The sequence below is a fragment of the Diplodia seriata genome (genome assembly GCF_021436955.1).
Source record: "Diplodia seriata strain FDS-637 chromosome Unknown scaffold_4, whole genome shotgun sequence".
Lineage (NCBI taxonomy): Eukaryota > Fungi > Ascomycota > Dothideomycetes > Botryosphaeriales > Botryosphaeriaceae > Diplodia > Diplodia seriata.
The window spans coordinates 3,239,797-3,265,469 of NW_027117311.1; the positions used below are offsets into that span (position 1 = coordinate 3,239,797).

The following is a 25,673-nucleotide window of genomic DNA, read 5'->3' on the forward strand; positions in this document are numbered from 1 at the left end:
GTTAGAGGGGTCGCGTCTCGATTTGACTATGACCTACCATGAGTGAGGCGGGCCGAGATTACTGGCTGGCTGGGACATCAGCGCGCGTCTGCGTATGCGCATGCAAGAGCCGCGTCTCGATCGACATCGGTGGCTACCAGGGGGTCGCAAACCCACAGACCAGGAAGATGCCGACGGGCACAGCCAAGCACTTTTTGTCAAGACGGGGTGTGTGACGTTGAGCTCAGCTCTTTGCAGAAATCACCATCGCACAGGATCAAGCTCTGGAATTGGCGGAGCTGAAGGCAGCGCGTCCCAGCCCCAGGGCTCAGGGCTGGGGGGAACCTTCGATGTTCCCGTTACACGGGCGGGCGCACGATGACATATCACAGGCTGCGCGCTGCCGCCTGCGGAGACAAGGCATCTGTTACAGGATATGTCTAAGTTGTCAGAAGTAGACCAAATGCGAAATGGGTGTGGCAGGTATGTCTTGTGTCGTCACTTCTGCCGTTGAGGACCGGGAGTAGAACAAGAAACGACTGGTCAATTGCTTTTGCCGGATGCGGCATATGCTGACTACTTTTCTTTTTCTCAACTTGCCGTATGTAATACGGAGGCTAGTCTGGGCGGCGCAAAAGAAAGGAGTTGCGGTCCGCCATCTCTACGAAATCGTTCTCGAGAATAACCGACAGTCGACCGGTGCGCGCTACTCCGAAGCATGCGAGTATGATTCCAATGGATGTCGCTGGTCACGTTGTCGTCACGCATGCATTGATGGGAGCTATTGCTTTGTGGTACTGGTTGCATTGCCAAACTGCCGAAACACCGTTGGAGAACACAAGCGGTCGCAAAACAAAACATGGAGAATCATGCAAGAGGCTCAATCGGTATGTTTGCAAACACTTGGCATAACTCCGGCTGGCTGATCTGTGCGCAGGCAGATGCTGCAGGAACCAGGCTGGGGAAGGACGGCAATGCGAGAGCTGCTGTAGCCGCCGGCGCCCATGCTGTTCGACGTTGAAACAGTACAGCATGAATCTGGAGAAGTCAGCAGTCCCATGGCCCCTGAGCGCTGATCATGAGCCATCTGGATTTATGGAACAACACCACATCCGGCAAGAGCCGCAAACCCAAGGGCCCGCGAGTCAAAACTCGGCACGCCGTATGATGATCGATCATGTGGACGGCCTGAAAGATGGCTCTCCGAAACAGGCGGCGGAACGAGGCCCGCCAACGCAACGGCCTCTACCCAAGCAAGCCTGCCTTGCAAAAGGCCAGAGAAGCGCAGAGGGAAGGTGGTGATGGGTTACGTCAATGGCGCAGAGGGTTCCTGGCCCAATGCTACCCCGCGATTCCGAAATGGGCTTCGGCCCGACGCGGCGCCCCTCACTACACTACTTACCCACCTCGTGGGGAAACAATACGACACTACACCTGACCGGCCATACACCCGTCCAATCGCTGCGCGAAGCTGCTCGGCTGTTCGCAGCTTCTCCCCACTCTGTCAGCGACTATAAACGCAATATGGCTCCTCGGCCTCTGGGCGCCCACCGGAGCAAGACACTCGCTCGTCTCTCGCAACCTTAACCCTCGATCCAATTATAGAACTCCAACCTGCCGCTCTCCATTTCCGCCTAAAACATGGCCGTTCGCCCACAGCGGAGCTCCGTCCACCGGCCCGCAAGCGCACGTCACCAGCAATGCCCACCGCCGGGGTGACATGACAACATCTGAGACGAACACCGTTTAAGTAGGCTTCGCCCCGCCCGTTGGTTTACTTCCTTTCACGCCCGGTCCTCACGCCGTCCAACTTCTCCCCGGTCCAGCGATTCAACAGGCCCCTCACCAAAAAAAAGATGAAGTTCTGCCAGCCAACGGTTCTCGCCGCGCTCTGCGCATCCATCGCCACCGCGGCTCCCACCTTCCAGGCTCTAGACTTCAGCGAGTACACTGCCACTGCCGTCAGCAAGCGCGCGGACCCGAGCCTCGTCGGCTACCTGGGCGCCTTCTTCCTGGGCGACGAGCCCAGCGTCTACTTCTACCGCAGCAACGGCAACAACCCGCTCTCTTTCTCCGCCCTCAATGGCGGTGACGCCGTCATAGTGCCCACGCTGGGAACGGGCGGCGTGAGGGATCCTACCATCATTGCTGGCGGCGGCGACGAAGCAGGGAAGAAGTGGTACATCATCGGGACCGATTTGGACATTGGAAAGGTATATCAGGCCTTTCCTATACTCTTAAAGAGCACCCGCTCAAAAAAAAATTGGCAACGTGAATTCGTAAAAATACTTGACAACCAGCTGACCGAAGCAATCACAGACCACCTGGGACGCCGCCCAACGCACCGGCTCGCGCGGCATCCTCGTGTGGGAGTCCACCGACCTCGTCACGTGGACGGGCGAGCGCCTCGTCGACGTCGAGGACGCGACGGCGGGCATGGTGTGGGCGCCCGAGGCGCTGTGGGACGCGGCCGAGGGCAAGTACCTGGTGCACTGGTCGAGCAAGTTCTACGACGCCGCCGACACGGGCCACACGGGCACGCCGTCGGCCACCAAGATCCGGGCGGCCTACACGGCCGACTTCAAGACGTTCGAGGCGCCCGTCGACTACGTCGACTACTCGCCCAGCTCCGTCATCGACCTGACGTTCCTGCCGCTGGGCGGCGAGGGGTACGCCCGCTTCATCAAGAACGAGTCGGCGACGAACGTCTTCACCGAGATCAGCTCCGACGGCCTGTTCGGCACGTGGACGCGCCCCGGCGGCGCCGACGCCATCATCCAGCAGGACGTCGAGGGCCCCGCCGCGTACTGGGACAATGCCGTCGACGGCAAGGCGTATCTGCTGCTGGACTTCTTCGGCGGCGATGGCTATGCGCCGTTTGTGAGCGAGGATGTCGAGGCCGGCTCGTGGACGGCGGCGGATAAGAGCGCTTGGCCGGCGGATTTAAGGCATGGCAGCGTCCTGGCGGTGGATCAGGCCGGGTATGATGCGCTGGGGAGTGCGTTTGCTTAAGGGATTGGAAGGTCGTTGGTGGTGTGTATGTAGGTATGGGAGAAGCTGCATTTGAAATTTGTCATTCTGTCCTGTGTGGCCGGAGCATGAGTGATTAATCAAATTGCCAGGAGTGAGCCAGGAACAGCAATACTGACGGCAAGCCAGGCACTATATCGACAGAAAGTCGAGCGTTGGCTTAATGAAGCAGTTGTGGGAGATTATTACAGCGTTACTTCCTTACCGTATGGGCAGATGAGCCAAATACGCGAAAAGTTATACAAATACAAACTCTCGAATTCACAGACGCTCCTTGTTGTAGAATTCAATCACGCACGTGAATCGGTTGCAGTGTCATTGGTGAGGCAGTTCTGGGGTTGAAACCTCTACCGTCGTTGTTCACTGAAAACCATATCTTTGCCTGTCTGCTCAACGACCATAAGTTGTAGCCTGTCCCAACAAGCTTTTGATATCAATCTAACGATCAAATGTATTTATCAACATACCTTTGAGCTTCCGATCCTTTCATCCATCATGCCAGAAAATCGACTGTGTCATGGAGCTAATTGGATCACTGAACCTCGAAGATGACAACAGCCAATCCTGCGAAATAAAGCAACGGCGAGAGCTTGTTGGATAGGCATATTCAAGACGAGGCGTAGAAAAGAAAAAGGTTGAGCTTAGTCGGTTGTTGATGGGGCCTTCGTTTCAGAAGTGAGCACGAAAAGCCAATGTTTCCTCAGGCACGTGTGGCCTCTTGGATACGGTGTATGCTGTGACTGCAGATGACGGTACCTACACGTGGACGGGCGGCCCTACCGATCCGTGCGTTCCAAGACCGATGACCCTCTAATTAATGCTTCATATAATGAGTCTTGTCTCTCATTGTTGCAACCTTGAAGTATGTAACAATTAAGCCATATTCGATACTCCCGAAGGGTCCAATTTGCGCACTGTGTGCTGGGCTTCGTTTTCCCGTTCTCCTTCTATTTGTTCGCGAGGCATCTGGGCGGACTGGAAATTGGATATCTTCTTTCCGAGCGCTTCACTTCAATGATGTCCCAGAACGTTGTTATTCATCATCGTCACTTTTTTCTTCTCGGTAGTAAATAGTCTCAAACTTCATGCTCGGCTTCATCTCATAGAAATGCTGCATCCCAGCACCTTACCCCACCGCTATTCATCATCATCATCATCATCATCATCATCATCATCATACAAACACCGCGCACTAGCGCCTTCCAACGTCTCCCCTCGAACGAGAATATCAATTACCACAATGAGTCCTCCGCCACGACGCCCGAAGTCAGTTGGATTTTGAGACCACACGAAGCAACAAGTATTTCCATGTTCGTGAACGCCAGTAAAACCCCTACTGTGTAGTGTTGACGGATGATGGAAACCTTCAACCAGGACGATCGAGCCGCAACTTATAAGGAGCTTCCGAAGCCACCTTGGCCAGCGATGGCACATGCGCGCTTGTAACGAGACAAGGAAAGCAAAGACCACGCGCGCGGACCCTGCAGCGAGGCTAGGCGGACGAGTTGCAATGGCAGGCGCGCAGCAGTCGCCGGACAGCCTCACGACGATATGACTTGCCGCGTGTCAGCGAAAAAGGGGAAGGAGGGGATAGAGGGTTGAAGTCTTCATTTTTCGGACCCGACACTCCGCGCAAGCGCTCCATCAAACACCCATCTTGAAAAGTAAAAAAGTCTTTTCTTATTTCGAATATGCTACAAGGAACCGAAGAAGAAAAATCCTCCCCCAGCACTCACCGTTTATCTACCTCCCCCTCCCCCTCGTCCTCCAAGGAAGGAGGATCCCCCAAAATGGGGAATATGAACCACTATTTACTCACCTTACCTTACCATCTTCTCTTCCCTCCCTACCTTTCCCATCCATCGTCCATGAAAAGCTCTCCAGCATACGAATCCCAAAACAACCATGGTATCTCCGCTCTCCTCCAACGAAGAAATCACAAAAAAAGTCTTCGATCAGAAAGAAGATCGTCAAGACCCAAGAATGCCCTTCTACCCAACGATAACGACAACAACAGCAGCAGCAGCAGCAAAACGTGCAAGATATGCCGTATGTCTACCGCACCAACGACCAGTACCGAGCAACTTCCGAAGCTCAATCAAGGCGGCATAGCCTTGCCGGGATCATACACTCCCGGCACGCCCCTCGAACCCCCTTCCCCGCTCGACCTCGGGCTCCTCGCCGGACTGCTACCGGGCACGAACGCACTCGGTCCGGGGCTCATTACGCCGGGCGTCGTCGGAGGGCTCAACGGGATGTTGTTTTCCGGGGGCGCGTAAGGCGGATGCGGGCCCTCGGGCGGCGAGGGCTGCGCGTGCCGGATCTCCTTGCGGCCGTTGGCCTTGTAGTAGAGGATGACGTCGCCGCCACCGCGCCAGACGTGCGCGCGGATGGTGGCGAGGGTCATGGTCGGGGGGATAAGCTGGATAGGGGGGTTAACAACGAAGGAGTTCGGATCCGATTGTAGGGGAGACATTGATGAAAAACATGGACGGGGTGTAGACGTACCTGGTTATTGCAGTAGAGCTCAAGGTATTCTTCTGGTCTTAGTGCGTTGGGATCGGGCTGCTCCGGCGGAGGCTCGATGCGCTCAGCGACGTAGGCCATGATCTTGCGGGCGCGGAGCATTCTGTTGGCGTTGAGACGGTTATTTCTGAAGGACTAACGTTAGCAAGTCGGGGCCGGCGCTCAGCTTGTTGTCCAAATTTTGGACTCACCCGTCTGACGCGATAGCAGGCAGAATATTCTGGTACGGCTCGAGGATGAACGAGACCTTGACGATCTCCTTGAAGGGGATGGTATTCTGCAGTAACAGTGTCAGCACTGGGTCTCCAGTCGTGCAAGAGGCACCATACCTTCAGTAAGACTTCACCCAACCACTTCGGCGCCACCTTTTCAATGAAATCCGCCTGCTGTCCGAGAGAACTGACAGTGCCCTCGAACAGATCTGCCACCCCACCAGAGTCCGGTCTATCCTCTTGGATCAGAATCGACGTTGCAATTGGGGGCTTCAACACTGGCGTTTCGTTGGCCAAACTAGGTGTGATTGCGGACGTCAGGTTTTGAGCACCCCCTTGAAGCTCATCCTCATAACGATGGCGCATGGTCTGAATTACTCCGAGAAGATTGTCTTCGATGACACGATCCTCACTCTTCGAAGTGTGCGAGTCAGATTCCTCAGGCGTGTCCGTGGGCGACTCTATGGACGGTTTGCTGGTAGTATCTGATGTTGTTGTCCGACCCAGTTTCTTCATGCCGCCAAAAGACATCTTGAACTTGCGGCCAAACATGGTGCTTTCTTTGCCGTTCTCCTTGTCTCCCTCGGTCGGCGACTGCGTCTCGCCAGACTTCCGGGGCTGGCTGGCGCTACTCGGTGTTGTCGCGGATTGGGTTCGGGGGCTCGTGGAAAAATAGTCTCCAGAACTCCTCCCCTTGCTTTCACCAGACATCGTCTGCTCAAGCTGGGTACTCTCCTCGGCGGTTGGCGGCAGATGATGAGTGGGTTGATGTGTGTGCGCGTGAGAATGACCGCCAGGAGTGGCAACGCCAATGGCCAGTCCCGGTGTCGTGACGGGAAGATGAAATCCATTGTTAGCTCGCAGAGTGGTGGCAGATGAAGGCCCAGACCCGTCTTTCCAGCCGTTCATGTGCGTCTCAGGTATCTCGATAGTACCTGGTGATTTTCGCTGCTGCTTCTTTTCCAAGAGAATCTGCTGCCGGAAAGACTCATCCCTTTTGATTTCTTCGTCAATCAGGTTGGCGAAGAGATATCGTAGTATCCACTTTCCAAGGTTGACTATCCTAAGTTAGTGACTGGTACCCTTGAAAATTTTTGCGTCCCTGGAATAAACTTACTTCTCTGATCTTCTCTGAACTCGATCGTCTCCTCCAGATGCAGTTCATCTGCATACATTTCCGCATCGAAGCAATAATTCTCCTCTAGGACACATGTCAAACTACCCGTTCTTGTGTCGACAGCGCACCAATGCGCAACCGTCTCTGTGGTGTTGATCTCCGGGGCCACGTCTTCAAGGTGGCGTTTGCCAAACGACTTGATCGGCGCGCATTTCAGAAGGTCCCAAAGCATGACTTCTCCGGCAGTGTCCAAGGTGAGGACCCGTCTCCGGTCGTTTAACAAGAAATGCTTGATCAGACCGTTCTGTCCCTCGATCGAGAAATCAGGCAATGACCTCATCGGCGTCGGTCCCTTCACCTCGTCGTCCGCAAAATCCACCGGCTTCCTGAAGCTTACAGCAGACTGCATCGTCGCAGATTCTTGATCGCGATCCCGGAAAAGGTGGAAAGACGCGGCGTTCGACATATGCAAGAGCGCGTTCCTGGGGATTTTTTCCGCCGGCGGCGCTATGGACATGGACGGCGGGCCAGTCGGGGAGGTCGGAGACGGGATGCGCGTGCGGGTCGTGGCGGAACTCAATCGATGGTGCCCTTTATCCGGGAGCTGGACGTCGGCTTCGGTGTTCACATCCTGCCAACGGTTTATGCTAGAGCTGGAGGTTGCAGTCCATACGTAATCACCGGCCACAACAGCCTTGGCCACACCTCCATGCTCCTGGCAAACCGCAACCGACAATCCTTCATCCATCTCGATGCAGCCTCTAACATCCGTCTTGGCGACAAGTCCAGAGCGGTCACTGGAGTAGAAGACGGAAAGCTGCGGGTGATCCGAGTACAGCGACCACACGCTGTCGTTGTGCATGGTCAGGGTATACATGCACCTACCCGCGGTCATGGACCACACCTTGACCGTCTGATCAGACGACGCCGTCATGATCGTGTCACCTTCTTTGGCAATCAGGATATCCCGAACGTTGTCCGTATGTCCCACGAATTTGGTAATGCGCTTGCCGGATCTTGAATCCCATACCCGGACAATGCTCTCGGGACCACCGCTCGCGATCATCGAGTTCGTGGCGGCGAGCGCGTAGACAGACCCCTTGGCGGTGCTCTCGTCATCGCCGACGGCAATCTGCAACGTCTTGCCGCCGCCATTGAGATCCCACAGGTTTATCTTGCGATCGAGACCACCGGAGGCAACCCAATTGGCGGTAGGGCTGGGCGAGGCGAGCGTCTTCACATAGTCGCTGTGCAGGCCGATGGTCTGCGGCGGAAGGGCATCGTGGGCGGCGGGCCGCCAGAGCTTCACGGAGATGTCGGAGGAGGCGGAAACGAGAGCCTCGTTGTTCTGGGCGAGGGTAATGTCGTTGATCCAGTGCGTATGCGCCTGCACCTGCTGTCGGAACGTTGTCGCCGGTTTGGGGGCGGGCGGCGCGTCGTCGAGGCCGCCGAGCGAGCCGTAGCCTTCGCGCTCCTGGGCGGGTCGCAGGTCGAGGTGCGTGTCCCAGGCGCAGATAACGCCGTCCCTGCCGCCGGAATAGCTGTTTGGGGGTGGGCGACGGTCAGCGCTTCGGCGGAGGAGGAAGCGGCGGGAAGGATGGGGATGACGTACAGGATGGAGTTATAAGGATCTACAGCGAGGCCATTGACGCCGAGACGGTGGCCGCCTGCGGAGTTGGCGAGAGGCAAGACTGCGGCAGCGGTCAGACGAGAGTTTACATATAACTGGGCTGGCGTGCAAGGGTGGATTACCGTATGAGATACGCTTGCGCGCGTTGCGCCCCATCCCACTGCTCGGAGCCGCGCGCAGCGGAGGTCAAGCATGCGAGTTGGGCAACACGCAGCGGGGGCTGAGCTCACGGAGCTCGCGGAGCGCAGGGTCGGCGTGGAGAAGAGTCGCGAGAGCCGGGGCGGCAGGAGGCTGGGGTGCGGTGGGTGGTTGAGGGCGGAGCGGTGGTGGAGGCAGCGGCCGGGACTTGTGCCATGGGGCGTGGGCGTGGTGGATGAGGTGCAGGGCTGCGGCGCAAGCAGGCCATCGCTAAGCACGCAGCGCGAGTCGCATCAACCGCCGTGACCTGAGCGCTGAGCGCGCGCGGCCAGCACCGCTCACGAAGGATCGAGTTCCCTGGCCTCCTGCCAAGCGACGAGCCCGACGGGCAGGTCCCGCATTTGAGCAGCGCGCCGAAGCCTGGGTGCCTGCCCCGTCTCTGCGCGCGATGCGGCGTTCTGGAAGACTGGCTAATGCAGCAACCCCACGTCCGTGATGTCAAGGGAGGCCCGCACCACCAACCACCGCCGATCGCCGCGTTCCAGTTGTACGTACAGGGCGCCCCCTCGCGCCAATGACGCGCTGGTGCGAGTGCACATTTACCCGCCCAGCTATGCGTGCACGCGGCCCCAGCTGCATTATTTGCACCGGCGCAGAACACAAGGCGAGGGCGCGCGACGTGGAGCATGGAGCATGGGAGATTACTCGCGTGCCGGCTGCCAAGCACAGCTACGGAAACAAGGCCCGAGAATTGCGTCGAAGCAGGGAAATAATGCACAACATATCAAACGTTAAACTCCAACCTTTTGGCTCGACCCAGTCACCATGCAATGCAGTCTTCTCCACCCAGGAACCCAAGCTCTGGTAGCTCGCCCGCCGCATGTCGGTCGCACTACCCCAAGATGCCGTCGATGCAAGTGGAGCGTTGGAAGCGCCGTGGCGTCTCGAAAGACGACCGCTCATCAACCGCTCAAAAGATCCTTCACACTCATGCCCCGTGACACCGGCGTCGACGCCGTCGAGTTCGCACCGCTCCACGACCTGCGATCGCTGTTCAGCATCAACAGCGCCGCTGTCGCCTCGTGATCCTCCCGAGAATCTGGCTGGGGCCCCAACGCCGGGCTCGTCAACGCAAAGCTTTGATGCCTCGATCCGCTGTCCGGCTGGCCAACCACCGATGGAGAGGGGAGAATCGACGGAGACGTCGTGGTCGAATGCGCCGAGAAGGAGAAGCGGTGCGGCGGGTTACCGAAGATGTTTGGCGATGCGGTGAGCGAACTCAATCGTCTGTGGCCGCCATCTGCGGGGAATATTGCTGGCGAGGCCTGTGCGGAGAAGTGCCCCCGGTCTGTGGGGTATATGGTAGGTGATGTTGTGCTGGAGGGCGGCCCGGGGAAGGGCGGTTGTGCAGTCTGCGCATTCGGTGTTGTCGCGGCAGGGCAACCAGCATCGGACATGTCTTCGTCCTGATCCTCCTCCGATTCTTCATAATCCTCCACGGTAGTCGGCGGGTGCCACTGCGTTGTTTCCGTCAACGGCTGTTGCTGCGGCGGCGATTCGGAGGAACGCTTTGCCCTATTTGCCGCTTTCAACTCAGAAACACAGCGCTCAAGGTAACGCATGTACTCGATGCTGGCCTGGAGTGTCATTGTCAGCAACACAGTGTGCGCGTGGCGCAGGCGCCCCAGCTTACCTGCAGAACAGCAAGCTTATGCATCTCTTGGCCAGCACATGCAGGGATCATATCCTTGAGCACCCCGAACTCCTCGTTCATCTTCGAACGTCGCCGGCGCTCAATGAGACTATGCGCCGTCTTGCGCGCCGTCTTCCGCCCTGCTGCCGTGCTGCCGTTGTTCTGTTTCTTGCCGCGACCCTTGCCCTTCGCCGTAGATCCAGCGGCCGCTGCAGCCTCACTCGCTTGTTGTGTTTCCTGCTTTTGCGCAGCAGTCTTCTCTTCCTTCGGCTTCATCTGAATGATTTTCCGCAACCGCGTCGGCGGCGGAGGGAGATTGTAGTCATCCTGCGTAGCATCGGCGCAATTGGCGGGGCGTTTTTTCGAATTTGACGAAGAGCCATGGCTGGCAGAAGCGATGTCCTGTTTCACGGGCACTGGAGAGACAGGTTGATAGGAAGAGTCGGAAGCATTGCAGGAGGCGACGCTGGAGGCGCTAACGCTGCCCCTACTGCGGTCGCTCATAGCGGCCGGCGGGAGCACCCATGAGGCATCGTGTGCGACGCCAAGGTCAGGCTTGCCAGCGATTTCGGTCGAAGCCGCCGGTGTAGGCGGCAGGCTCGGGCGAGGCATGTTCGGCGGAGAATCAAAGAGGGATAAGAATACAAGCTGGGTGGGGAGGGAGGCGTCGCAGAGGTAGGTTTCCTGGGGACTGAGGAGCATATGAAGGCCTCGGACGACACCAGTGTGCCCATGATAAACTGGTCGCGTGCTCCAACTGATTGGTTTGAGGGCAGCGCAAGATGCTGGAGTTCGCCCCGAACAGAGCCCTGGCCCTGAGGCTCGGGATTGGGAACGTGGGTGGATACGCGTACAATCATTGGCTGGAGATCCGCATGGTAAGCTTCCACTACTCACGAACCGACCGGCCGCGCAGGGGCACGCTCCATTCACTACCACCTTGAGCAGCCCCTATGAGAAGCTGGCCTACGTGCTCGTGCTTGTGTGATTAACAGAGGATCCTCTTTTGATAGGCACGAAAAAAAGTCGGCGGCAAAGAATTAGTTGCTGATAGATAACTCCCGGCTGCTTGGCTGCAGCTTCTGTCTAGTTCCACAACCTGCAAGTCCCGTCCGCTCCAGCACTCATGCACCATGGCTGCCGCGGATGCCAGTCAACGTCCAACACTCCCAATTGATTCTTGACCTGGTGACCATGAAGAACCTTGAGCGGCACGATTGTCGCGTTCTCCATCAAGTCATCTACTACCTTACCATGGAAAATCTGCAGGCTGCCGTCGTCGCTGGCGTCCGCAAACAAGGGCAGTCCCCCCTGGTGGAAACGCACTGAACGAATCGCCTTCTTATGGTACCGTAATGTCTTGTAAGGCTTGTTGGACAAGTCAAGGTCGTGCCAGAGCAAGCGCTTGTCGTACGATCCCACGATGAGGTTGTCGCCGCCCGGATGCAGATCGAAGGAAGAGATCCAGCGTGCACCGGGTTGCAGGATCTTGAGGAGCTCTTGCCTGGCAAGGTCGTAGCTACGGATGGTTCGCTGCGTTGCAACAAAGAAGATCGGCTTCGATGGGTGGAATTGCGCCGTCTGCGCCAAACCCTTCAACTTGCGGAACGGAAGTTGGGTCAGATGCTTCGACAACGTGTGGATTGCAACGGCACTGCTTTGACCCTGCGGAGAAACGGTTGCAAAGTATTCTCCGCGCCTGTGCCAATTGATCACCTTCACAGTCGATCGAACAGTTGCCTGAACCAGCACACCTTGCTCTTCCAGCCTGGAGCCGGGCCGACTCCATTTGGCAGGAGGTGCTTTCGGCGCGCCATCTGCGGTAGTGTGCTTTGAGGGATTTGATGCAGCATAGCCCCAGCCAGCATCAAGGATCTCACGACTGATCTGCTCGACGTCCGGGGTCACGATGGACAGGCCGAAAGGAATCACGAGGAAGACACTCTCCCCGACAGCTGCTGCGATGATCACAGCGTCTTGCCCAGGACGCCATTTGACAACATTGACTGCCTCTTCATCTGACACCTTTGCGCTCCACTCCTGTCGTCCAGTCAGGATGTGCCAAATCTTGATACAACCATCGTCACCTCCGCTGGCAACAAATCTGCCACTTGGATCGACAGCTAGACTGCGTACGCGGCCCTCATGACCACGGAAAATCGTGGCACAAGTTGTGGGGAATGGCCTGAGCTCGTCGGGACTCGGTAGCTTGGGTAGGAGCGATTCGGGATCGATGTTGAGCTTGCTTCTCCTAACGCGAGGCGCGAGATAAAGATCCAGGCACCTCTCGAACTTCTCCTTAACAAACTGGTCGTAGCCGGGTACTTTTCGGAGAGAGCCAAAGTCAGTGGGCAGGTATTCCCGCTCTCTGTCCTCCTCATCCTCTGCTTCCCACGCCTCCTTCTCTTTCTTATCGGGCAGGTACTCAGCCGGCGGGTGGTAACTCTCTTCATGGATGGGCGGAGGAAGCTTAGGTGCGGGAATATGCGTCGAGTGGTCTGGCCGCGGTGCTTCATCAGCCCATAGATCGAATCTCTTGATCGTAGGGTCCTCTTCCTCCTGCTCCTCGGGCGGCCTGTAGGGCTGTATTCTGCCCTCCCGAATAGCCTTGACAATCTTCATGACGCGCTTGGCCTCGTGTTTCGAGGGAACAAAGCGTCTCTTGGGTTCGGGGGCAGCGCTCAGCGGCATGATCTCCTCCTTGCCTGTGAAATATTCGACCATGTCTGGGTACGGGTCGTAGCCATCCGCAGGCACCTCGTTGCGGGTAACCTGCTTCAGAACTTCCAATTCCTCCCGGCTGAGTTGCAGAGGCTTGCCAGTCGCTGGGTCCGTCAGGCCTGTCCACCCCTTGGGTATCTCTATGCTGTCAAGCAGGGCGTCCAATGCCTCGCCCTTCGCAGGGCGCATGACCTTCCTGCCGTTGATGTCATAGCCAATGTGAGGATACGAGTCGTAAAAAGTGAGTGGGATATCGCCAATTGTGTTCTTCTGTCCAGCAGGCGCGTCTGAGTCGTCAGTATCGTACCCTGCGTCAATCTCCTGGTAAACGTAGCGAGGGTTGCCGTTTGCGTCGGTTGTGACTTTATAGTTTTTCTCAAGCTTTTGAAACCCGTACTCAGGCGAAGCTGAGCGCATCCGAGTGTCCGCCTCGCCATCGCTAGCATTGTCGGTGCGCGTGGAGAGGCCATTGCCGGGTTGTCCTTTGGTTTTGAGATTCCTGATCTGGTCGCGAATGTCCTCTTCATCCTCTTCGGAAGAGGGAATCTCGTCGCTGTCAATCTCCTCGTCCTCATCTTCTTCCAGGGTCTCCTCCTCCTCTTCGCTGTCCTCCTCCTCTTCGGTCACGCTGTCGTCGGATTCGTCTTCGCTCTGCGACAGGATTCCCTCCAGCTTTCCGTCTTGGAACTCGTCGCCGGAGGCCACATCCTCGGGGGGAGAAACATCGCGGGCGGGCGCCTTGCGCTTTCTGGTCTGCGTAATCGACGGCATTGTGTGTGTGCGGCCTCAAGACTCGCAGCGAAGTGCAAACAGGACTGCAGAAAAGCGCGTCCGAGGGCTGCAACTTTTTTGCGGGCGCGAGCTTATCGGCTTATCTGCGGCGCGGCGCAACAATTTGCCGAGGGGCGATCCGCGCCGCTAGCGCAACCTGAATCGCGGGCGGCGCTCAGCGAACTTCTTGCTCCGCGTCGTTTGGCTACCATCCTCCTTCAACCATCCATCCTTGTGTGGCCTTGCGATACCAACACAACCTCCGCACTGGCGTGGCCGCTGCTCATAACAATTGCACAGCACCCGTACGGCTCACAGTGCCTCTGGGCTCGTTGCCATGGCTCGGCCGTCAACTCGCTCACCAACTCCCGTAGGTTCGCACAAGTACCGCCGCGACGATCGGTACTCCAGCAGAGGCGACTCATACCGCGATCGTCGTCGCTCCCGCAGTCCTCCTGTAGGTTCAGCAATACGCCCCCCTGCCGCTACGCGCATACTGACCGTGAACCGCAGAGGCGCGACCGTGAGCGCGACCGCGACTATTATGACCCCCCGCGCCGCGACCGCTCCCGAGACCGTCGCTATGGCGGCCGTGACGACCGTAGCTACCGCCCGCACCGCGATCGCTCCCGTGACCGAAAGCGGTCGCGCGACCGTTCGCCGCCTCGCGATCACCGCCGACGCGATGACTCGAGAGACCGTGTGAAGCGCCGCCGGGACGACTCCGCCGACTCGAGGCGCACTGCGAGGCGGGATCCCAGCCCATCAAGGCCCAAGGAATCTACCAAGCCCTCCGATGTAAGTCTACATTCTGAGAGACCTCCATTAGATCAGATAACATTGAAAAATCAGGCTCCGCCTTCGTCCACGCCCGCCGACGCCCAAACCCCGGAAGCGGAAAGCGCCGAAGCTCGCAAGCAAGCTGAACGCCTCAAGAGAACCCAGCTTTGGAAAGCAAAGATCGAAGCACAGAAGAAAGAGCAGGAGATGAAGGGTGGTGCCCGCGAGATCCTAGAGGCTATGGATAGGAAGACGGTAGCATCGCCGACGGCCGTTGCTTCCCCTCAGTCGCCTGCCCCCGCCCCTGCACTGGAAACCAGCACTTCACCTCCGAAGCAGCAGTACACCGGAAAGTTTGACCCAAAAGCAATTGCAAAGAGAGCGACTGGCCCGAGCACCACTGGTGCCAATGCCCTTGGAGGGGACGTGGCCGTTCCTTTCACTAAACCTGCCACCACGACTATTCAGAGTCAAGCACCCAAGTCGGGCTCCGTGCTCAAAGCCAAGGGCAATGTTGGCGGCTTCGGGTTTGGTCCGCGTGCTGCAGATGCCGAGAAGCCCGGAGCGAAGAAAGCGCTGGATTTGGAAGACGAAGAATCGACGCGCAAAAAGCTTGAGAAGCTTCCGACCCCGGATCTTGACGACGTTGCTGTCCAGAACGATGAGGCTGAACAACCTGATGACGCTGATGACTCTGGTGATGATGATACAGGCATGGCTGATGGAGGCACAGAAGAAGAGCAAGCAGCAGCCGCTCGTGCTGCCGCAGAAAAGCGCGAGGAGCGCATGCAACTTGCAAAGACACCTGAGGCAGATACCGCAATGACTGATGCACCTCAAGCCGTTCAGGGCGACGAAGAGGAGGTAGACCCATTGGATGCATTCATGTCAGGATTAAGCACCGCGGTTGCTCCCAAGAGGCCGACGAAGACTATGTCGAAGGCCGGACAGAAGGAACCCATCGCCATGTACGGTGATGATGACGACCCCCAGGAAGCAGCGGTAGACTCGGACCCTGAAGAGGTCCTCGAGAAGGCAAACAAGAAGAAGGCGAAGGCGGTCATTGGCCAAGTCGACCACAAAAAGATGAGCTACCAGGACGTCAGGTTCAACTTTTACACCGAGCCTATGGAGTTGGCCGCCATGGACGAGGACGCGGTCTCTAGCCTTCGCTTCGAGCTTGATGGTATCAAGGTCATGGGCCGCGATATCCCAAAGCCCGTGTCTGCCTTCGCGCAGTGCGGCCTTGGCCTTAGGACGTTGGACGTTCTCAGGAGTCTCGACTTCTCCAACCCCACGTCTATCCAGGCTCAAGCGATTCCTACGATCATGTCCGGTAGAGATTTGGTTGCCGTTGCCAAGACCGGCTCTGGTAAAACGCTTGCATTCCTCTTGCCCATGTTCCGCCACATCATGGACCAAGACCCCCTCAAGCCGCTTGATGGCCCCATCGCTGTGATTATGGCTCCCACTCGTGAGCTGGCCGCTCAGATTGCCAGGGAAGCTCGGCCTTTTGCCAGAGCACTGAACCTTCGCGCAGTTGTCTGCGGTGGAGGCTCACCCATCAAAGATCAAATTGCTGAGCTGAAGAAGGGATCTGAGATCATTATTGCCACGCCAGGTCGTTTGATCGAACTTCTCGGAGCGAACAGCGGTCGCGTTACCAATCTGGCCCGCGTCACTTATGTTGTCCTTGACGAAGCAGATCGTATGTTCGACTTGGGCTTCAAGCCTCAGATCAGTAGGATCCTGTCAAACGTGCGTCCGAAGCGCCAGACAGTGCTTTTCAGCGCTACCTTTCCCTCTCTGTTGGAGACGATTGCCAAAGAACAGTTGAACGACCCCGTTACTGTCATCGTTGGCGAAAGGTCCACTGTGGCTTCTGAAGTCACTCAGGTCATCGAGGTCGTCGAGGAGGAGGACAAGTTCAACCGTCTGCTTGGTATCCTTGGTGACTTTTACGAGACGGATGAGGATGCTAGGTACGCCAAAGTCTCCCCTCAATATCTCTAGACGAAGCTAACCCTATGCTAGGACTCTGATCTTCGTGAAGTCCCAACAGACTGCTGATAAGCTCCTTGATCTGCTTCTGAAGAAGTATTACAGCTGCGACTCTATTCACGGTGCCAAGGACCAAGTTGATCGCGACTCGGCACTTTCGGACTTCAAGAAAGGCGCCATTCCCATCTTGATTGCCACCAGTGTTGCGGCCCGTGGACTTGATGTCAAACAGCTGAAGCTTGTCATCCAGTATGACGCACCTGACCACCTGGAAGACTATGTCCATCGTGCGGGTCGTACGGGACGCGCTGGAAACAAGGGCACGGCGATCACCTTCGTTTCACCCCGCCAAGGTTCACGCGCGAAGGAGATTGCTAAAGCATTCACTTACGCCAAATTGCCAGTCCCCGATAATCTTGCGGCGATTGCGGACAAGGCGAAGAGCAGTAGGTCGAACATGAGCAAGAAGGGCTTCATGGGCAAGTCACTCGATCACTACGATAAGCAACACGAGGCTGCCAGGAAGGCCCAGAAGAGCCAGTACAAGATGATGGATGGAGACGACGATGATGAGGAGGAGCAGGAGGAAGTCGCCGCGCCTGTGGTTCAGGCAAGAACCCCAACGACGGCCGAGGCCGCTCAGACGCCCACAGAGGCCAAACCGGCTGCTAATGCTGCGGGCTTCAACTTCAATCAACCCATCAAGGTCTACAAGACGGAGCAGCCGGAGGCGTCTGCGTCGAAGACGAAGTCATCAAACGATCCTCTCGAGCGTGTGCGCGCAGCGGCAAGCAAGATCGATGGCCGGCTCACGCAGCGCAACCAACTGCGTCCCGGACAACCTATCGACAACAAGGGACCCGACGCTGGTGCTTACCATGCTACGCTGGAGATCAACGACTATCCCCAGAAGGCACGCTGGGCTGTCACCAACCGCACCAACGTCGCGAAGATTTTGGAAGCCACGGGCACGTCGATCACTACGAAGGGCAATTTCTATACCAAGGGCGACACGCCCGGACCCGATGGGCCGCCGAAGCTGTACATTCTGGTGGAAGGCGACACGGAAATCGTTGTCCAGAACGCGATGAGGGAGTTGATGCGCCTGCTCAAGGAGGGCACCATTGCTTCTCAGGATACCGAAACGCGTGGCGCCACTGGAAAATACAACGTGGTTTAGAGGAGGTGTGCACCCAGTCGAGAAGCCCCCGAGTTTTACGAGCTTCCTTGCCACTTCGAGACTGCTGCGCTGACCTAAGCTCTAAAGGATCTAAGTGCGTGAAAGACGGCCATTGGTGTACCAGACGTCACCGCCTGACTCTGCTTGCGATGGCTTCAGTCAACTCACGTGCCCATTTGCAGTATTATCTCTACCTGTTCCCAGCATTCCCTGCAAAGGCTTTGACGAAGATTCCGCACAATGATGATCGGACAAGGACGAAGACTGGGCAATTCAGGTGAAACGGCAAGGATCGATGAACAGCTTCCAAACACCAATAGGAGATGCCCAATCTGCCCAGCCATTGGTAGCTAGTCTGTAGACACCTCCTATAGTAATAAAATGGATGCAAGTCTCACAAGATGCATGCTTGAACGATGAAAAGTATCTGCCTTCAGAAACTATGGCCTCCCAGAGCCCAAAAATAACGAAAGGGTATTGGAGTGTCGTGATGCTTCGTGTCAACCTTGCGCGATGGTTTCGTATGTACAGCTCCTTCGCGCAGCCGATGGCTAGCGTGGATCTGTTTTTTGCTCATGTCATGGGTAGTTGAAGCCATCGTCCGGGCGAGAATATCGAATTAAAAATTCTATATATACGTCTAGACGATAGCTTTAACTACCTACGTATTATTATTTTTTCCCTTTAAGAACGAGCTAAGGCATAGTTACGCCATGTTCTGCTAGTATTCTTCGCGCTAGCCATCGGCTGCGAGAGGGGGCTGTACATGGATCAATAACGATAAGGCTCAGTGCTGATTTCAACGTCGGAATCGGCATCCGGCAAGCGGCTCAGTTCCAAGCCCTGGCGTTGGCCATGTCGTCTGCGTCGCGTTGCCTCCGCTCAGCGTAGCTGGCCTCCTCTAATGCAGCGCGGTTGGTAAGTTTCTGGTTCTTGGTTGTCTTGGCCTGGGCATTCGCGGCTCGTGTCTGTTCAAGCGCGGCGTCAGCAATCAACATGACGTACGAGCCTGCACGAGCCGGGGAGGACGCACTTCAGCAGCTCTTGCGGCCGCACTGCGAGGGTCGTCGCCGCCGCTTGCCTCGGGGCCACCCAGAGTCCTGCCGTTGCTCTTCTTTGAAGCGGGTATCGATGCGCGAGCGTTGTCGGAGGGCGGGGGTGCGGCGCCCAGGGTGCGGCCGGGGCCGGTGAAATGATCGGATTTCGATTGCTTTCCGCAGAGGTTTCCCATGGTGGTGGGCGCGACAGGGGCGCAGAGTGCGAGGTGCGGGGACTGGAGGTGGTGGGCCGGGTGCCGGGGCAGCAGCAGCTAGTCGCGGAGAAAGTATATATACAGCACAGGAGTGAGTGCTGCGCCTCTCAGGGCGTCCGCAGGGCGGCTTGGCTGCAGTACCAGGTTGCTGGGCAGCGATCGTCGGCGGACGGAGGAATGACGAAGGCGCCGTGCAGACCGACGGACGCGCGGGGCACCGAGACGTGTGATTGCCGGGCGTGAGCGTGAGGTGGGGGCGGGCGCGACTTGCCGGCCATGTGCGGCCACGGGCTGTGGGCGCGCGCTGCTGAGTAAAGATTCGCCATGGATTCGCTGAGTCCACGCCTCGCAAACCACGCATCACGCCCGTCCACCTCAGCCTGCCCCGGACGCCCGCGTTCCCAATACCACCCGTGCGGCTCGCTCGGCGGGCTCTGATGACGCCTGCGGCTGTCTCTACACGGCCCCCGCCTTGTTTGGCAGAAATCTGGAGTTGCGCGCCGGCGTTGAGGCAAGTTTTCCGAATTTCGCATTCTCGACACCTTGATGGCCCATGTCCGCATCCCTCTTAACGGCTTCTTCCACCGCACGACATCATAGCTGGTCCGACACACAGAACGAGCCTCATCGTCCCCGGGCTAACATGGCTGCAGAACCAACGTTGCTTCCTTTTGTGCTGACGCCCGCCGCCGTCATGCGCGCGCCGTCGCCTCAATTGGCCGGCTCCAAGCGCGACTCCAACGGCGAGGTCCTGGAAGCCAGCGTTTGGAAGCGCCACATGGTGGAGAATTTTGGCTGCGAAATCGAGCCCGCAGCATGCAAACACCCCATCTGCGTCAACCCACAGCACCTGCTGGTCAATGGCGACACCCACGACGATCTGCACCGGCACAAGGCTTGCCTGCTTCCCTCGCCGGAATCGACCCGCCATCTCCCTCCGCTGACGACCGCTGCTACCGACATATGCACCGAGGCCACCTGCAATTTTGCTGCCCCTCACTCATCGTCAGATAGCCGCTGCGAAGGCATGTTCTGGGATGCGTGCTCTCCTTCCTGTTCCGGGGACGAGGCTTGCCCGGTCCCTGATGCCTGCGCAGATCCGAACTGCGACCTGCAGGACGTGTGCTGGGACAACCTTTGCACAGGCGCCGACTGCGACGCGCCGCCGTGCCCGGACGGCCTGTGCTTGGTGGACGAGGTGTGCTACAAGGAGCCGTGCCCAAGAGCAAGCTCCTGCGAGCAAAGCCAGCATTGTGCGACACACTTCGGTGACCATATCGACCACGACATCTGCCAGCAGAACTACGGCCCCACATGTCACGCCACAAGTAACCAGCATGTGTGCCAGGAGCTGGAGAACTGGTATGCGGCCAACGGCGAGGCTACGAACACCGTCAACCATCACATTCCCCACTGCTACAGCACTCACGGCCACGAAGACTACCATTGCAACTTACCTCAGTACCATGCGAATGGATACTATGGCAACACATCCCCGTCATGCTACTCCCAGATGAACCCGATGAGTCAGCATGGATCGTCAGGCCTCGATGAGCTTAGTCGATTAGCGCAGCTAAACGACCAGCTGTTGGCGGGCACGCTCCCGCATCATACGATGAGCTCCTGCCAAAGCACTTCCACACGCACGCTGGGCAACTCATCGATTGATCACGGTAGTCTGTCAGCAAGCGTCGTCTCGTCCCCTGATCCGCACCTTCCCCTTCGTCTCCACCAGCGGCACACGTTGCATGGTTTCTTTCAACCCTCTGAGCTCGGTGGAATGGGATTCAAGGGAGTCGATTCCTTTCACGAACCGCCGTGCAAGAAGGCTCGAGAAGCGTCGCACTTGAAAAATGATGGGCAGTCGTTATTTGACCCCAGTGACATCATGTTGGACATGTCAACTGGGCTTGGCGTTGCGCAATCTGTTGAAGACCACGAGCATATTTGCCTCTGGCAGACGAACGTAAAGTCGGAAGATGGTAAGCCAACTCTTTGCAACATGAAGTTTGGTACCGCGAAGGACTTGGCAGAGCACCTGAAGGACGAGCACACGGAGGGTTCAGACGGCAAGTACTGCTGTCAGTGGCACGGCTGTACGTCGAGTACCGACTTCAAGCAATCCGGCAAGCTGGCAAGGCATTTTGCCATTCATTCGAAGTGTGAGTGCACTCCTTGCAACCTTTGGGGTAGAATTAACCGGTCACAGACAAGAGGTTCCAGTGCAAGTACTGCGACAAGAGCTTCAACACCGCACAAACGTTGGAGAATCATCACAATACGCACACTGGTGAGCGTCCTCATGCGTGCCACTACGACGGCTGTAATTACGCCGCTGCGACGGCAACCCAACTCAAGGGCCACATTCAAGGCACCCACCTGAAGGAGAAGAGGTTCCAGTGCAAACTCTGCGATTTCTGCTGCACCGACTCATCGAACCTGACGAAGCATGAGAACGGGGTTCACGGCCGCAAGGAGTACAGGTGCCCCCATCCCGGCTGCACGGCATCGGTCACGAGCGAGTGGAGCATCATCCGCAAGCATTTCAAGGAGTCGGGTCATTGTCCTGAGCTGCTCGAAAGCAATTCGCAAGCACAAAAGAAATTTAAGAAGGCAGCCGTCGTCAAAGATCAAGTCGGCGTCATGGCAAATGGCCGCAGGGCGCCCATCTCGCGCAACAGGACGAAGCGCAGCGAAACGGCGGAGCAGAATGCTGTGAAGAGCGAGTCAATAGAGCCGATTGCCGTGTAGTCGGCCAACCACCTCTGTTGCCTCTACCATCCCAAGTAGCTCGACCCGCTCCAACCTTCTCGGACGCTGTCTTGGCTGCGAAGCCTGATCAAATGACTTCACTGACATACGGCGTAGCTGGCCACGGTGGCGCCAGATGCAGAGTTTACGCTAATCGGCTTGCAGCACGCGATGTCCGATGGCGAACACAGTGAGCTAACCGAGTAGGCTCTTGTCGATGCTTTTGGAACTGTCGTTACCAGCCTTGACATTTCAGGTGTCTTGGACAAGGGTGATATAGCCTGCATGGATGCAGCCCGGGCTCCGGAGCATATACCAATGGACCGCTCCAGGTTTTCTTTTACTTTCTTTTACATTTTCTTCCCTCGGCTTTAGAGTCTAGCTTTTGCTCAGAGGAAGGCACTCCGTTGAGCACGGCTTCGACATGCATCAGAGTTTGGCGGGACGGGCTCATTGCCCAATCATTACCTTACGGTCGTTTTCTTTATATTGACGGCTGAGACGGGGGTAAAAAAAAGCTGATGAGAACACCAAAGCCCTTTCCATTTTAGTTTCTATACCCATTGCCGAGGCGGAGATCAATTTAGATATGTTATCGCGTTCTGGTTGATGTCGTTCGGATTGAAGGGCTCGGTGCAGGGACAGAGCAAGTCTATGAACGAGCAGTGAAACCTGACGTAGCCGTTCTTGCCATACGCCACGCTTGTGGCCATGGCGACTTTGTCGATGTCCAGACGTGGGAGTTTACCAAGTCATCATCTCTTACCTTGGGCTTGTATGGAGAAGTGGAGATTTTTGCCGCCGCAGTTCGGGTAGACAGTCATTTGACGAAGAATGACGAAGAAGGCGCGATACGTGCATACGCACAACTCAGGAGCAGGCTTTGGCAGCTGCTGGAATTTACTGGGTCGCAAACGAGGTTCCAAGTGAACGACGCCCCACTCCTACGCAGCTGAAGCAAACATGCAGACGCAAATGTAGCAATGAAAAACTAGGTCATGCAGATGTACACTTCAACTACCTGCGCAAGGAGAGTGGAGCAGAGTATCTTTCGTATCCCGGGACACAGCGGAAGTGAAGAGGCTGGGCTTTACTTTATATGGTGGCCGGTGCTGTAGATGCGCATAGGTAGTATCTTTCTGATGCAAAGCGCAATCTTTCAACTGCCGCCGGCATGCAAGATTATGCTGTCTCGTACCCGGCACGGCGAGTCGTACCAAAGAAGGGGCATTCTTGCTGCTTGGACTGCGGCATGGAAAGAGACAACCAGGTCACTGGGTGGCTGGAGCTCGTAGCGGCAGTTGCTGGTGGAACTCGACCGTACCGTGGGCCGCACCGACTATAGCTGATCCAGAATCGAAACCGTCGTAATTGGCGACGAATGGGAACAATGAGGTGGAGCCGGGTTTCGGCGCTGTCTGGAGAGCGTCAGACACTGGAAAGGCATCGGGGACGAAAGTCGTGGCCGCCCGATCCAGACGGGCGGACGTGCGCACGTGACCGAGGCCGATGTTCGCTTGGGGCCCGGGCTGCACCACCAACGCCGCCGAAGACTGTGGCCCCGCGCCGCTATCACCAACCTTGTATCTGCCACAACTCCCGCTCGACATAGCGATCAAGCCTCAGCTCTGCAACCGCCACGCGCGTCTGCTGCCCTCAGCCCCCGCGATTGATGGCAGCGACCCTATGACCCGCGTTTTCCCGCACTACGCTGAGCCTGCCGCCTTCACTCACCGTCAGGCACCGTGCCTGGCCCTTTCCTAGACACCCAACCACCGCTCCCGCGACCGCCCCCCTACGCCCGCGCCATGTCTTCGTCCTCGCAAGTCGCCGAGTCGTGGATAACGTCTTTCTGCAACCTGCTCGGCCACGAGTACTTCGCCGAGGTGTCGGAGGACTTCATCGAGGATGACTTCAACCTGACCGGCCTGCAGTCGCAGGTACCCATGTACAAGGAGGCCCTAGAGATGATTCTCGACGTCGAGCCCGAGGATGATGAGGACGACGAAGACGAGGAGGACGACGACGATGACGACGACGAGATCTTGGGCGACGAGAAGCCCGTCGGCTACCGCCGCAGCGAGCGCCGCCATCTGCGCATGCACTCGGATATTAGCGTGATAGAGAGCAGCGCCGAGCTGCTGTACGGCTTGATACACCAGCGCTACATCACCTCGCGCCCGGGCATCCAGCAGATGGCCGAGAAGTACGAACTGCAACACTTTGGCGTGTGCCCGCGCGTGCACTGCAACGGCGCCAAGGTGCTGCCCGTCGGCTGCAGCGACACGCCCGGCCAAGAGACGGTCAAGCTGTTCTGTCCCTCGTGCCTGGACGTGTACACACCGCCGAACTCGCGCTTCCAGACGGTCGACGGCGCCTTCTTCGGCACCACCTTCGGCTGCCTCTTCTTCATGACCTTCCCCGAACTGGACATCGGCGTCCCCCGCCTAGACCGCCAGCGCGACGACCACCACCTCATCGCCGACTCGTCCAGCCAGGCGTCCAACAGCAAGTCGCGCACCGCCTCGTCGTCGTCCATCGCCGCCGGCCAGCTGCCGCCGCAGCCCGCCACCATAAACGGCGTCGCGCCGTCGAACCTGGCGCCGGGCCTCGGCGACGGCAGCATCTACGAGCCGCGCATCTACGGCTTCCGCGTCAGCGAGCGGTCGCGCAGCGGCCCGCGCATGAAGTGGCTCCGCCTGCGGCCTTCGGACGTCAACGAGCTGGACGAGGCGCAAATCTTCCACGACCGGCGCCGGGAGCTGGTGGAGGACATAGAGGAGGAGGACGAGGAGGAGGTCGAGGACAGCACCATGATGGACGCCGCGGCGGCCGAGGGCGTGCCCGTCTCCACGCCGAGGAAGAAGGCGGTCGCGCGGAGGAGACGGACCGCGAACGGGAGCGCGGTCGCGGCCGGCGGTAGAGGAAGCCCGATGGACACGAACGGCGTGGGAGAGGGTGGCTGATTGGTTGATTGGTTGGTCGATCTTCCTATTATCTTACAGAAAGGAACAACACGAGAACAAGATACTCGATTGGTGGTCGGTCATGACGACTTTAGTGATATGATATCTCGGGATGGATGATGATGCCGCTATGGGTTGGAAGGGTAAAGGGTTATAGCGATGGAAATGGGAGAAATACTGCAGAGACACGGGGGAAAGCTTGCTGGGATGAAGACGATAACTTGGGGGGGAGGAAGGAAGGAAGGGAGGAAGGGGTTTTCTGAGGCTTTGGCTTTTCTTCGTTTTAGTGACATGACATGGTTACCCATTTTTTCTCCGTTTCCACAACCTCTCCGATTTTTTTTCTTTTCTTTTCCTTCGACTCTGAGACCCGATGCCTCATGCGGAAATGGGAAAGGCCTTTTTTCTGTCACTCTCCTGGGTAAAACTCGTCGTACTCTGCTGGGTGTTGAAGAAGCGATGGATTGGTTTTTCTGTTCTTTCTCCTCCCCCCAACTGTATGCATGACGGCTGCATCAAGGCGTTGTCGATTTTTCGAAGGTTTCAACGTCTTCGTTTTGTTGTCTGTTGTCCTTGCGCTTGATGAGAAACCCAACAACCACAGCAAACATCAACAACCTTGAACCCTCCCCCCCGCCTTTCCCCCCCCTCCTCGTCCTCCCTGAAGTCAGCCCTGCCCTGGCCCCCTTGCAGATACCACCGTCGGATTGCAAAAGGATTGAGCCCACTGTGCTCGTGTGGGTAGATGGAGCCTGCGTCTGGGTGCAAATGTGCAGTCTTGACACTCATACCTACGTTCGGCCGTTTGCTTCGACTGCCCTCGTATGAGGGCTCGGAAATCTACTGCAAAAATAAGTGGGCTCAACGTTTCTGCAATCCACTGTAGCGTGGAAGAGAAAGAGAGGAAGTGTGTATCGGCTTGAAAC

The 25,673-nt window shown here is 57.4% G+C and overlaps 7 protein-coding genes across 7 annotated transcripts; 4 read left to right on the forward strand and 3 right to left on the reverse strand.

Moving 5' to 3' along the window:
* Positions 1–1,835: 1,835 nt before the first annotated feature.
* Positions 1,836–2,991, forward strand: SLS55_004855 (uncharacterized protein; the record flags this gene model as incomplete). Its single annotated transcript, XM_066776307.1, has 2 exons — positions 1,836–2,192; positions 2,299–2,991. The coding sequence occupies 2 exons, from the start codon at positions 1,836–1,838 to the stop codon at positions 2,989–2,991; spliced, it is 1,050 nt and encodes a 349-aa protein (XP_066634188.1).
* Positions 2,992–5,107: 2,116 nt separating this feature from the next.
* Positions 5,108–8,650, reverse strand: SLS55_004856 (uncharacterized protein; the record flags this gene model as incomplete). The annotated part of the gene is made up of 8 exons (XM_066776308.1): positions 5,108–5,431; positions 5,518–5,662; positions 5,727–5,812; positions 5,865–6,375; positions 6,637–6,805; positions 6,865–8,405; positions 8,477–8,555; positions 8,617–8,650. The coding sequence occupies 8 exons, from the start codon at positions 8,648–8,650 to the stop codon at positions 5,108–5,110; spliced, it is 2,889 nt and encodes a 962-aa protein (XP_066634189.1).
* A 2,761-nt stretch (positions 8,651–11,411) lies between these two features.
* Positions 11,412–13,817, reverse strand: ERB1 (Ribosome biogenesis protein erb1; the record flags this gene model as incomplete). The annotated part of the gene is made up of 1 exon (XM_066776309.1): positions 11,412–13,817. One exon carries the CDS (start codon positions 13,815–13,817, stop codon positions 11,412–11,414), a length of 2,406 nt encoding a protein of 801 aa, XP_066634190.1.
* Positions 13,818–14,154: 337 nt separating this feature from the next.
* On the forward strand, positions 14,155–17,778 carry PRP5 (pre-mRNA processing RNA-helicase; the record flags this gene model as incomplete). Its single annotated transcript, XM_066776310.1, has 3 exons — positions 14,155–14,274; positions 14,331–16,579; positions 16,632–17,778. 3 exons carry the CDS (start codon positions 14,155–14,157, stop codon positions 17,776–17,778), a joined length of 3,516 nt encoding a protein of 1,171 aa, XP_066634191.1.
* Positions 17,779–18,608: 830 nt separating this feature from the next.
* On the reverse strand, positions 18,609–19,009 carry SLS55_004859 (uncharacterized protein; the record flags this gene model as incomplete). The annotated part of the gene is made up of 2 exons (XM_066776311.1): positions 18,609–18,739; positions 18,784–19,009. The coding sequence occupies 2 exons, from the start codon at positions 19,007–19,009 to the stop codon at positions 18,609–18,611; spliced, it is 357 nt and encodes a 118-aa protein (XP_066634192.1).
* Positions 19,010–19,724: 715 nt separating this feature from the next.
* SUR1 (zinc-finger protein) lies at positions 19,725–21,781 on the forward strand (the record flags this gene model as incomplete). The annotated part of the gene is made up of 2 exons (XM_066776312.1): positions 19,725–21,192; positions 21,240–21,781. The coding sequence occupies 2 exons, from the start codon at positions 19,725–19,727 to the stop codon at positions 21,779–21,781; spliced, it is 2,010 nt and encodes a 669-aa protein (XP_066634193.1).
* A 1,808-nt stretch (positions 21,782–23,589) lies between these two features.
* On the forward strand, positions 23,590–24,747 carry CKB1 (casein kinase 2 regulatory subunit; the record flags this gene model as incomplete). The annotated part of the gene is made up of 1 exon (XM_066776313.1): positions 23,590–24,747. The coding sequence occupies one exon, from the start codon at positions 23,590–23,592 to the stop codon at positions 24,745–24,747; it is 1,158 nt and encodes a 385-aa protein (XP_066634194.1).
* Between the last annotated feature and the right edge of the window lie 926 nt (positions 24,748–25,673).